The sequence below is a fragment of the Danio aesculapii genome, chromosome 12, assembly GCF_903798145.1.
Source record: "Danio aesculapii chromosome 12, fDanAes4.1, whole genome shotgun sequence".
Taxonomy (NCBI): Eukaryota; Metazoa; Chordata; class Actinopteri; order Cypriniformes; family Danionidae; genus Danio; species Danio aesculapii.
In genome coordinates this window covers 18,998,481-19,011,123 of record NC_079446.1, presented here as the reverse complement: position 1 = coordinate 19,011,123, position 12,643 = coordinate 18,998,481, and the positions used below count along the sequence as shown (strand labels likewise).

The 12,643-nt window shown below is 36.2% G+C and overlaps 2 protein-coding genes across 2 annotated transcripts in view; one reads left to right on the top strand and one right to left on the bottom strand.

The window, feature by feature from the left end:
• papss2b (3'-phosphoadenosine 5'-phosphosulfate synthase 2b) overlaps positions 1-7,464 on the top strand; it is a 15,489-nt gene extending 8,025 nt beyond the window's left edge. Inside the window, exons 8-12 of the mRNA XM_056468936.1 lie at positions 1-9; positions 692-827; positions 1,748-2,016; positions 4,479-4,708; positions 6,588-7,464. The exon at positions 1-9 is cut by the window's left edge and continues 197 nt beyond it. Of these exons, the coding sequence (XP_056324911.1) occupies positions 1-9; positions 692-827; positions 1,748-2,016; positions 4,479-4,708; positions 6,588-6,729 (786 nt within the window). The 3' untranslated portion in view covers positions 6,730-7,464. The remainder of the gene's footprint in view (positions 10-691; positions 828-1,747; positions 2,017-4,478; positions 4,709-6,587) is intronic.
• Positions 7,278-12,643, bottom strand: part of atad1b (ATPase family AAA domain containing 1b) — a 24,269-nt gene continuing 18,903 nt past the window's right edge. The window contains exon 10 of the mRNA XM_056468937.1: positions 7,278-10,460. Within this exon, the coding sequence (XP_056324912.1) occupies positions 10,340-10,460 (121 nt within the window). The 3' untranslated portion in view covers positions 7,278-10,339. The remainder of the gene's footprint in view (positions 10,461-12,643) is intronic.

Here is a 12,643-nt window from a genome sequence, read left to right as displayed (position 1 = left end):
TACATCAAGGTGAGAAGGAACATCTGTGTGTCATGGCTTTTGCAATGCTCATATGTTAAAGAGCCCCTGTTATGGGTTTTTGAAACTGACCTTCCATACAGTGAGTAACACAGCTCTAAGTTAAGTGAAATATCCAGCTAAGGCTTAAATCTGAAAGTGCACTGTGTTTAAAACTATTGATTCATCTATAAAAGAGTCAACTCAGAGTGGTTCAAATGAATCATTGTGGTAACGAATCTTTAGCAGTGTCTGTGTGACGTTGATACGGAACTCAAGCCCTGCCCATTTGTTGTGCGCACAGACCCGGGAAAACCCCCAACTACAAACACTGTATCAAAAAAAAGAGGAAGACAAACACTGTAGCAGATTGAGAAGAGGCTGTGCTCAGAAGTGTGAGGGAAAGTTAGTGTTATTTTATTTTCCCTACCCAAAGAGGAAATCGTGAAGAGTCAGTGGTTGAAGTTTATTTTTGCAAAAAATACCTCAGCATTATAGCCCCAGCCTTGTGCTGTGTTCCTGTCATTTTTCTGACGAGTGCTTCAGCAATCTACATGGTTAAAATGGGGGATTCATATGCCATTTGTTAAAGGAAAGCCTGTTGTTGGAGACCCCAATACCATAATAGGGGCTCTTTAAAATTGCAATTATAAGCAGGCTAAAAAACCCCCAAAATGTTTTGTTCTCTGTTCAGATGGTGATGGAGAGTGGTGATTGGCTGGCCGGCGGAGAATTGGAGGTGTTGGAGAGAATTAAGTGGAATGATGGTCTTGACCAGTACCGTCTTACTCCACAGGAGCTAAGGCAGAAATTTAAGGAAATGAGAGCAGGTAAAAACATTTCTTTCTTTTTTTTTTCCCTTTATTGCTTCAATGTTCCAGACCTTTTGTTTGCCGTTTTACAGATTTTTTTTTTTTTTTTTTTTTGTTAAAAACCTTTGCCTCAAAAATGTTTGCATTTAAATCTGTTAAGAGAAAACATTTTAAATGTCAACTTAATGTTTTATTCGGTCAAACTAAAATGGCGATAGATAGTACTAGTACTATCTAGTACTACAGGTTTCTCATAAAACTGAACAAAATATGAGTTACTATAGGAGTTTTTTTTATTATTGTTACATCAAGAATTCTTGTTGATTTTTCATTTTTTAAAGCCATCTTCCATCTTTTGACTTGATGTGGTGTTATGGCAGTGCTCTGTGCGCGGTTTATGAAAACAATTTGGTTTTTGCTCCCATTTTTGTTTAAGTTTCTTCCTGTTTTTTCGATCCTCTTTTTTTCTGGTTAATTGTTTAAAGTATTAATATTTTGTAATTAAGTGTTGTGAAAATCAAATCTTTTTCTTTTTTCTTTCTTATTCCTTTTCTTTCTAAATCTTTCTTTCTTTCTACACATTTTGTGGCCTATTTTGAGCCCAAAGTCCCCCTTTTTATAAATTAATTTAAATAGCCATATAAAAAATTTTCTGAATTACATTAATCAAAAGTGTTATATTTAGAAAACAGATTGATATTGTTATCATTAAGATTTCTATTCCAAACAAATGTTCTTTCAAACTTCCATCATAGAATTCTAAAACAAATACCAAGTTCCATTCCATAAACATTCAAAATTTGATTATGATGAGAACTGTTTCTTGTGCACCAGCATTTTAGACAGGAAGGATCATGTAAGGCTAAAGAATGGCTCAAGTTTTGCCATCACAGGAAAAATAAATTTTAATAAATACATAAAAATATTTCCTCCCACAGATGCCATTTTTGCATTCCAGTTGCGTAATCCTGTGCACAACGGTCATGCGCTGCTGATGCAGGACACTAAGCGTCGTCTGCTGGATCGAGGCTACAAGAAGCCCGTGCTGCTGTTGCATCCTCTGGGTGGCTGGACCAAAGAAGATGATGTACCGCTGGACTGGCGCATGAGACAACATGCTGCTGTGCTGGAGGAAGGAGTGCTGGATCCAGAAAACACCATCGTGGCCATTTTCCCCTCACCCATGATGTATGCTGGGCCAACAGAGGTCAGTGTCTTGATGAACAGCCTATTCTGAAACAAATTAACCTGGGTACACACTACAAGATCTTTTTTTTGTTTTCAAAATGTTAAGAGACCACAAACATGAGGACAAAAAATTCTCGATTTCACAGTTTTGCTTGTATAATGTGTGGTGTGCCGCAATGTGGCAACAAAAGCACACCACAAACACAACCAGAGTTCTGAATGTTAACATGCAAAATCTCTCGAGCATCTCTTGAGAATAAACATGGTGGTCAAATAAATGAAGAAACATTTGTGCTGTTGCCAAAAAATCGAAAAGTTGATCCTCCATCTCTGCTGTCCAAATCCATTTACCATTTGTATGCTTCTGTCGACTTGCTTTCTGACTGTATATTGTTGCACACTTTTTATTGTTGATTATGACGGCCACTGTGTAAGATTATGCAATTTTTATATTTTATATACTTTATAATTTTTAATTTTATTTGATATTTATTTGATTTTATTTATATTTGATATTTAAGGTCCCTAGAAAATTTAAATACTTTATATTAGATGTTAGTTTCAGTCTGTTAGTTTTTAGGATGTCCAAAACAGTGACAATTTGCGTTTAGAAGATATAAAACTGAGATAAACATGTAAAGCTTGTAGTTTGTCACTTCCGTTTGTCACTGAATTGATCAATGATTTATTTATTTTTTTTACATCACCTCATTCTACATTTTCACATCAAATCTTAACCAATCAAATACAACCTAGCATCTGACATGTCCCGCCCCCTTTAAGACGCTTTTACATTTGATGCGCTTGAGCTCAACCACTCTCACTGGCAGAGCTATGAAAAAACGAAACACTTTTGGCTGTTTATTTATTTATTTTTTTATATATGGGGAGGTGCTACACTGTGTCCCACCCTCTCAACATTTTTCAGTTGGGATTACGTCAAACATCAAATAAAAAATGTGCATTTCAAAGCACTTCACGGGACCTTTAAGTGATTTTTGTGATGTTTTATGGGTGCCAAATATGCCAGACTACACAATGCTTTGCAATCTAGCCAATTTGAATGTTATCACTCAACTGAATGGGCGTTATCAGTGGTTATCAGCTGATAGATATGTGCCAGTAGGAGCCTTCTGCGCTAACTAGTATGTTAATCAGCTATAGATCACATACGGCTGTGACCGGAAGTTAACAATAATTATTTAGATTATTTTATTTTATTAGTATTTTATTAACGTCTACCCCAACCATAAACCCACAGTAAAGTAAAAACAGATGTGGATCTGGAGTCTTCTCTATTAGTATAGCTGATTAACCATGTGGATGGATGATAACAGCCTTCTGAGCTTACTAGTAGGTGCAGAAGTCCCCTAATGGCTCGTATCTATCAGCTGATAAGGTCAAACTTTATTTTGATGGTCTATTTGAGTATTAGTAGACTGTCCGCTTAATATCTGTTGATATGCTCCTTCAACAGACATTTAACTGACTATAAGAAACTTTGCAAGTACATGTCAACTTACACACTAACAGTCTACTTATAATCTAATGAGAATTAGTTGGCATGTAGATGCAATGTAACTTAAATTCAACAAACAGACCAAAAAATAAAGTGTGACCGCTGATAACCACTGATAAGGCCCATTCATTTGAGTGATAACATTCAAATGTGCGGATGCGCAATCAGTATTTGCATGACATCTAAGATGCACATTCTGTCATCTAGAAGCCACATAAATGCTAAATGTCTCTGTAATTGTCAGTTTACATGCTAATTTCGGTTTTCACTCATCAAACTGCAGAATAGGAAAGAGCTTTTGGCCGGTGTTGGAAAAAAATAAATGAGTGAATAGAGGAGAACCCAGTCCAGGAGACTTGAAACAAGCAGAATCTTCTTTATTGAGACGTGTTGATTAGTCTGCAGTCATACAGCGGCTTCAAGAAGTCCATGTGTCTGCAGAGCCTATTGGAGGTCTGTAGTCTGCGAGTTTTATCACAAGTCTAATTTGAGACAAAGATGTCCCATCTATAATGTCGTCTTAGGAAGAGGGGGGGTGGCTAAACAAAGCATGCAAATTAAGTTTTGGAGTCTGCATGATAACCAGCAAATAGGTGTTAGAAATCTGCCCAACAACTAACCAGATGAGTTAATCAACAAAAGGGGTTTCTTTGGCCTGAAAGTATCACCCGAAGAAAAAAGCCTTCGTTAAAAGCCTGGCCATAGCATTTGCATCACTTTGGCTTTGCCAGTATTCAGAAAGACAAAGTTAAATGTCCCTCATGGCTGGGCTATTACAGTTTCTAATGAAATGATTTAATTAAAAACCAAAGGAAATAACTTTTCAGTTATATATTGATTATTGTTTTATTGAAACTAGATTAAATAAATGTATAATTCCACACCGGTTACCCCTTGGGGTAGTGCAAATCATTATTTGTTCGCCAAACCAATTCTGAACCAGATAAAAATTGCCCTTACAGGTACAATGGCATTGCCGGGCTAGGATGATCGCAGGGGCCAACTTTTACATCGTCGGCCGTGATCCTGCTGGTATGCCCCATCCGGAGACAAAGCAGGACCTGTACGAGCCCACACACGGTGGAAAAGTGTTGACCATGGCACCAGGCCTCACCTCTCTAGAGATTATTCCCTTCAGAGTCGCTGCGTACAACAGGGTTAAGAGGGCCATGGATTTCTATGACAAGGAAAGGTGTGTACATTTACATATTTATTTATTTTTGAAAACTTCATTCCCTAACCCTGACTTCTATTTATCATCTGAGGCTATCTCTTTTTGCTCTGTTAAAAAGTTCGTTCACTCAAAAAGAAATTTCTGTTATTAATGGCTCGTTTCCACTGACTGGTACGGTACGGTTCGGTTTGGTACGGGTCACCTTTTGGGTACCCTTTTGGTGGGCGTGGTGTATGACAGAAAGTTTCAGTCGACGTCATTCTCGCTCGAGGAAATGTCTACAACAAAGCTGTACGGGTCACTTACATATCATATGAAAAGCACTTCTCACAACACAGATGCTTTACACACATAAATACTTGTGTATAAATGTTTATTACTAACTTTTCAATGAACATGAGTTGATTATAACTGCAGATCAAAGACAGTGCGAAACAGCCTACTGTAACGTCCAAAAAGGTGAAGATAATAAGTTAGTTATACATGGCATTTTGTTCATGTTTGCTGAAAAGTAATGTGCTCCTTTTTTTCCGGCTTCTCCTTTGACAAACGCGAGAGTGAAGCGTGAAAAAACAGTGTCTGACAGGATCGGGTTTCAAAAGCACGTCAATAATCAAGCGCAGGTTATTATCATGAGCTCAAGAAGTTTGTTATTTCAGATATAATGTTAGACGCGCGGCGAGCGCAAGGAAGAAAGCGAAACCGCTCGCGCCTCAGACTGCCTCGTAAAAAAACTACGGGGCACAGGGTAAATCTGCTCTTCTTCTTGGATTTGTGGCTGTTCATCAAGAACAGTGTTTGGTACCCTTTCGAAAGGGTGCCGAAAAAGTGGTACGGTACGGTTCGGTAAGCTTTTTGACAGTGGAAACGGCCATAAAAGCGTACCAAACCGAACCGTACCGTACCACTCAGTTGAAACGGGCCATAAGTGTGGTCAAAAAAGTGTTAGTGTGGTTGTATCCAAACACGCGTCCTATTCTTATGCCCAATATGGTCCAAAATCCAAAAGGTGGACCTATCTAAACTTGTTTTCATTAAAACAAATATAAATATGCATATGATAAATAATACTACTACTAATAATAACATTATACAAAACCAAACTGTCATAAATAAACTGGAATAAAAAAGCCCCCCTGAGATGAAGGCGGCATGGAGGCAGTGGTTTTTTATATTTATGCAAAAAATAATAATTTTTGTAACATTTTAATCCTTAAATTTTTTTTCATTTGTAAAAATATTTGTGTATTGCAGTACATCCTATGTGTATTAAGCAATGTGTAGCCGTATGGACTCATAACAAACATGCTCTGCGCTGGACTTTAGACCAGCTTTCAGTTGGTCAATGGCGCAGTCTATTTCAAATCCTCAAAATGGCAACTCACCTTAACACACCTCCTTTCTAGACCAGCACACCCATGAGTCCATAAAATGGCACAAATGGATTTGCTATTGACACAATGTGGTGCAAAATGTGAAAATTACGGTTGCGCTAGTCTCAAAACAGCAACAAATCGCACAAAACACTTCTTACTCATTGCGCCAGGTGTATGATAGGGCCCCTAATATGTAACAACTTGCTGACAAATGGGTTTAACTTAGTGGTTTATATAATATTTGGGGCTGTGAACCCTAAAGTATATTGACATATCATCAAACCATCCTAGCTCTTATTGTACCTGGCAACATGCTTTGTTAATATACAAATTGTAACACTGAAATATATTTTTGATTAGGACAAAAATAAACAGGACATGCTACAATGTAATGAGGAAAAAAATTAAACCTGTATTACCCTTTTGACCCATTCTATATACAAATTTGATTAATCTCAGATCCAGCACAAGATGCTGACTATTAATCTGCAACTCAAGTCAACTGCTTTTGTGTTTTACAGACATGGCGAATTTGAATTCATCTCTGGGACCAAAATGCGGAGCCTCGCACGCAGTGGAGAAAACCCTCCAGATGGCTTCATGGCTCCCAAAGCATGGAAAGTCCTGGTGGAGTATTACAGTTCTCTGAAGAAAGACCAGTGAACACACAAACAGCACAGCTCTATATCCACTTTTGTAGGATTTATAGAAATTGCTTCACCAGAAGGATGATGTACTACAATCCTACATTGTACTAAGAAATCATTTTTAGACTAATATGTACCACACACTTTTAGATAAATGATATCTATATTTATCCCAAGCAAATTACAAACTAAAGTATATTTTAGGTTACCCTGTATTACAAGCATAGTTGAGTCAAACTACACAACTTCTTATCAAGCAGACCTAACAATGCTTGACAGAAATAGTACCAATATATTGCCTACCTCGTCTGAAGCTTTATATAGCCGTGCTTGTCTTACACTCATTTTATACAAAGATAATTCCTTAACACTGTTTATAAGAATTAAAAAACAATCAGGAGACTGTAATGAAAGTCAAGTGTATGCTGACACTTGTGTGTGCCTTAATGTAAATGTGGCATTACTGTTACATTCCCAAACGAATGAGTTACTGTAAAGAACGATATGCGAATGTGAACGATATATGCTGACTGCATAAACATGAAACTCTTGAGGAATCCAATGTGAAGGAACAAGAGCATATTTATTGTCTTGCCATTTTTAAACGGAACAACCTAAACATATTTATTATATTACATGAAATGCATTTACTTCATTCTGACTTTTGTACAAACTTAAGATTTACGCCATTTTCTACAACATTGGATGTAATATGCATCGGGTAGCCATTCCAATAAACTTGAGACAAAACCATGGTCATTAATTCTTGTGCAGAGTAAACGAAACATCTTAAATGTATTCGGAAGCCTAAAGATGGTTAAACTGACGTGAGCAGTGGGCTGTTGTGAATTGGGAAGACTCTTGAATGAAAAACAGTTGCATTCGTGGCCATCTTAAATGAGGTTTCCCTCCATAGGCAAGTTTCAGAAGAATACTTTTTCATTATTCATATCCCCTACTCGAACTTTAAAAAATAACACCTGACAGATGGGTACATGTAACATCAGCGGATTGGCACTGGCCCTCACATGCTTTAGTTCAAGCATTTTTTAACATAATGCAAATAAATATTTATACAACAGGCCATCATACAACCGCTATGCTTAAACGAACACTTCACTTTTTTTTGTAAATAGGCTCAATTAACAAGTCACCTAGAGTTCAACAGTTTAAGCTGCGATCACACTGGTCTTTTCTCCCCATAGACTTCCATTCATATGCACATGAATGCATCAGACCGGAAAACACAAGCTCGTGTGTCAATCACTTGACTGCGTGAGACCAATCGAGGATCAAAACATGACCTCTCTGGACAGAAATTTAAAACATGGACCAATTGCTTATTTTTTTAAATGTCTAATTATCCTGTATAATCCCGCCCCTTTTCGGAGCGCCGAACGACAGAATTTTGAAAGCTCAAACAGAAAAGTGTGACCGCAGCTTTACCTTTTTGTTTTTATTATTTTTTTGATCCATTTAGGTGATCTCCAGGTCTGGCGGGAGCACTTTTACAGGGTGTCCACTGGGTCTTAAATTTACTGAAATATTGTGTAGGTCTTAAATCTTTTTAAAACAGGTCTTAATTTTCCTTTGTTCATGTACTGCTACCCAATCTGGCCATTAACACCCATACAATCACCAACAATCCATCTCAATAAAACTTTAAACTTTTTATTTAAAAATTAACTAACATTTTTTTAACTGTATTTACCATAATGGTTCACTTATTTTATTTGTTTAAAAGTTCTCTGTGTATTTACTGCTGAGGACATTGACCTGGAAAGACTAATTTATTAGATTTCAAAACCTTTAAAACATTTGTTCATTTTTTTTTTTTTTTTTTATATTAAAGAAAGTTGAAAAAAGTGAATGTTTACAACTAGAGCTTGCTTGTTTTGACACAATATTTTAAATATTTTGCTAAGAAATATCTATGTTGGTGCAGTCATTTTTGTGCATAACCGGTAAATAATCTTAGATAACACGGTAAATAACACGCTTCTCACTTCGGTTTTCAGCAGAATCGGAATGCATTTATTTGCATATGTCCATATATGGAATGCAGGTAACACATGATATGGGCAGTGTGAGGGCATATCAAATAGTAACGCTAACAACCTAAAATTTACATTTTTAAAATTAAATTATTATTGTATTATTAAATGTATTAAATTATAATAAGTTTTTTTTTGATAGGAAATATAAAAATCCATCTGGGCCATTCAGAAACTCCTTAGCGTTTAGCCCTGTATGAGTCTAAAATTACATTCATAATGGTCTTAAAGTCTTAAATTTAACTTGCTGAAACCTGCAGAAAACCTGTTTTAGCTTAGCATAATTCACTGAATCAGATTAGACCAGTAGCATCTCACTTAAAAAAAAAAAAAAATTTTTCCAAATTTAAAGCTTGATTTTTTTATTTTTTTTTCTGTAGTTACATCATGTACTAAGACCAACAGAAAATGAAAAGTTGCTATTTTGTAGGTTCGCTATAGAGCTAGGAACTATACTCTCATTCCTGCATAATAATCAAGCAACATTGCTGCCGTAGAATGGCTGAAGTAGGAGCAATGATATTATGCAGCACCTGCAATAAGTCCCCAGCTAGATTATTAGGTAATAACACTACATAATAGTGTAGCATCTGCTACAGCCAAGGTACAGCAGCTAAGTTGCTGAACTATAATGTTCCTGCCAGACACAGATCAGCTGAATGGATTGAAAACTGGTAAAATCCCAACTGTTTATCTCTAGGGGACTTGTAAAGTTAGCCTATTACCAAAATAGGCATCCTTAAAGCATTTTATTTAATGTGAAAGGCAAATAAATCTGTAAACACATCTCATTCAATCTCATTTACTGGAGAACAGTTGAATATTAAAATTGTGTTGTTACACATTAGCTCAATAATTGTTGCAGGAGAAATTGGGTGCCTTGTACTTAAACATTTTAAAAAGATGGTTTACCCCAAAATTCCATCATTTTCTCACATTCAAGTGGTTCAAAACATTTAGAATTTTTTTCTTAAAATATTCTGAAGCAGCAGCCATTGGCATCCACAGTAGGAACAAAAATACAATGAAAGTCAATGGCCGTTTTGTCCCAACAATCTTCAGATTGTCTTCCTTTGTGATCAACATAAGAAAGAAAATCAAACAGGTTTGGAACAAGTGAAGGATGAGTAAATAATGACAGTTTTCAATTTTGGGTGAGCCATCTCTAACGACACTGTTGTTATACATCTTCATAAACTTTTCATAGGGTTTTACAGAAACAAAACCACACAACCCAAACCGAACTTACAAACACAATGGACCTTTTTCTTGTAAACTCTTCATTCTCTCATAAACCGTCCCACTAAATTTCATGGAACAATTTACTTAGGAATGGTTTTTACACGCTTTACTTGGAAAGTCACTTCTTTCGTGAATAAGGTTCATTACTGGATGGACAAAAATAGAGCATGGAAATTACAGTGCAATAAATGGTAATCACAAAAAAGCCTCCATTCCACCTTTTAAAAATCCTGAGTTCCCCCTTTTGCAAAACATGACGATATGCCACAAATAAGAAAGAAAAAAGGCCAAATCCTAAATTGATTTTCTTTTAAAACAGCAGCATCAGGTTTAGTCCAGTGGTACTTGCATAAACGCCTCATGCACTCCTGCAGATTTGGACTTCTTCATTTTCTCGATTGCCCTCTGCAAGTCTTCCTGCCTGATGGGACGGATGAAGTCTTCCTCTGGACTGTTATGGGAAAGAAAAAAATTTTATGTAATGAAAAGATCATTCTTTGTCCAGGATCTGCAGTCTTTCCACAATTGAAAAACGCAGTCATTACTTACTCGCCCTGATGTTCTGATTAGACATGGGCCGATATAAGATTCTGACGGTATGATCCTTGGATAAAAACAGTATGAACCTTGGATAAAAATGATCATGGTTTCACGGTATTGTGATTACTGCTCTACAATTTAAAACGGCATCTTAACAATTTAAAACGACATCTTTACAATTTAAAACGGCATCTTTACAGTTTAAAATGGCATCTTTACAATTTAGAATGGCATCTTTACAATTTAAAACAGCATCTTTACAGTTTAGAATGACATCTTTACAATTTAAAACGGCATCTTTACAATTTAGAACGGCATCTTTACAATTTAGAATGGCATCTTTATGGTTTAGAATGGCATCTTTATGGTTTAGAATGGCATCTTTATGGTTTAGAATGGCATCTTAACGGTTTAAAACGGCATCTTTACAGTTTAGAACGGCATCTTTACAGTTTAGAATGGCATCTTTACAGTTTAGAACGGCATCTTTAGTTTGGAACGGCATCTTTACAGTTTAAAACAGCATCTTTAGTTTAAAACGGCATCTTTACAGTCTAGAAAGGCATCTTTAGTTTAAAACGGCATCTTTACAGTTTAAAACGACATATTTACAATTTAAAACGGCATCTTTACAGTTTAGAACGGCATCTTTAATTTAAAACGGCATCTTTATGGTTTAGAACAGCATCTTTATGGTTTAGAACGAAATCTTTACGGTTTAGAAGGCATCTTTATGGTTTAGAACGGCATCTTTAGTTTAGAACGGCATCTTTACGGTTTAGAACGGCATCTTTACGGTTTAGAAGGCATCTTTACAGTTTAGAAAGGCATCTTTAGTTTAAAACGGAATCTTTACAGTTTAAAACGGCATCTTTACAGTTTAAAATGACATCTTTACAGTTTTAAAACGGCATCTTTACCGTTTAGAACGGAATCTTTAATTTAAAACGGCATCTTTACAGTTTAGAACAGCATCTTTGCTGTTTAGAACGGCATCTTTGCGGTTTAGAACGGCATCTTTGCGGTTTAGAACGGCATCTTTACGGTTTAGAACGGCATCTTTACGGTTTAGAACGGCATCTTTACGGTTTAAAACGGCATCTTTACGGTTTTAAAACGGCATCTTTACAGTTTAGAACGGCATCTTTAGTTTAGAACGGCATCTTTACAGTTTAAACGGCATCTTTAGTTTAAAACGGCATCTTTACAGTTTAAAACGGCATATTTACAATTTAAAACGGCATCTTTACAGTTTAGAACGGCATCTTTACAGTTTAGAATGGCATCTTTGCTGTTTAGAACGGCATCTTTGCGGTTTAGAACGGCATCTTTGCGGTTTAGAACGGCATCTTTACGGTTTAGAACGTCATCTTTACGGTTTAAAACGGCATCTTTACGGTTTAAAACGGCATCTTTACAGTTTAGAACGGCATCTTTAGTTTAGAACGGCATCTTTACAGTTTAAACGGCATCTTTAGTTTAAAACGGCATCTTTACAGTTTAAAACGGCATATTTACAATTTAAAACGGCATCTTTACAGTTTAGAACGCCATCTTTACAGTTTAGAATGGCATCTTTACAGTTTAAAACGGCATCTTTACAGTTCAGAACGGCATCTTTAATTTCAAACGGCATCTTTACAGTTTAGAACAGCATCTTTGCTGTTTAGAACGGCATCTTTACGGTTTAGAATGGCATCTTTACGGTTTAAAACGGCATCTTTACAGTTTAAATCGGCATCTTTACAGTTTAAAATGGCATCTTTAGTTTATAACGGCATGTTTACAGTTTAGAAAGGCATCTTTAGTTTAAAACGGCATCTTTACAGTTTAGAACGGCATCTTTAATTTAAAACGGCATCCTTACAGATTAGAACGGCATCTTTACGGTTTAGAACGGCATCTTTGCTGTTTAGAACGGCATCTTTACGGTTTAGAATGGCATCTTTAGTTTAAAACGGCATCTTTACAGTTTAGAATGCCATCTTTACAGTTTAGAATTAATTCATCACGATTAATTAATCGTAAAGCCTTCTCAACACCACATTTCTGCACGGAACTAGTTTAAAGTTTCGAGCTTGTACACAATACACA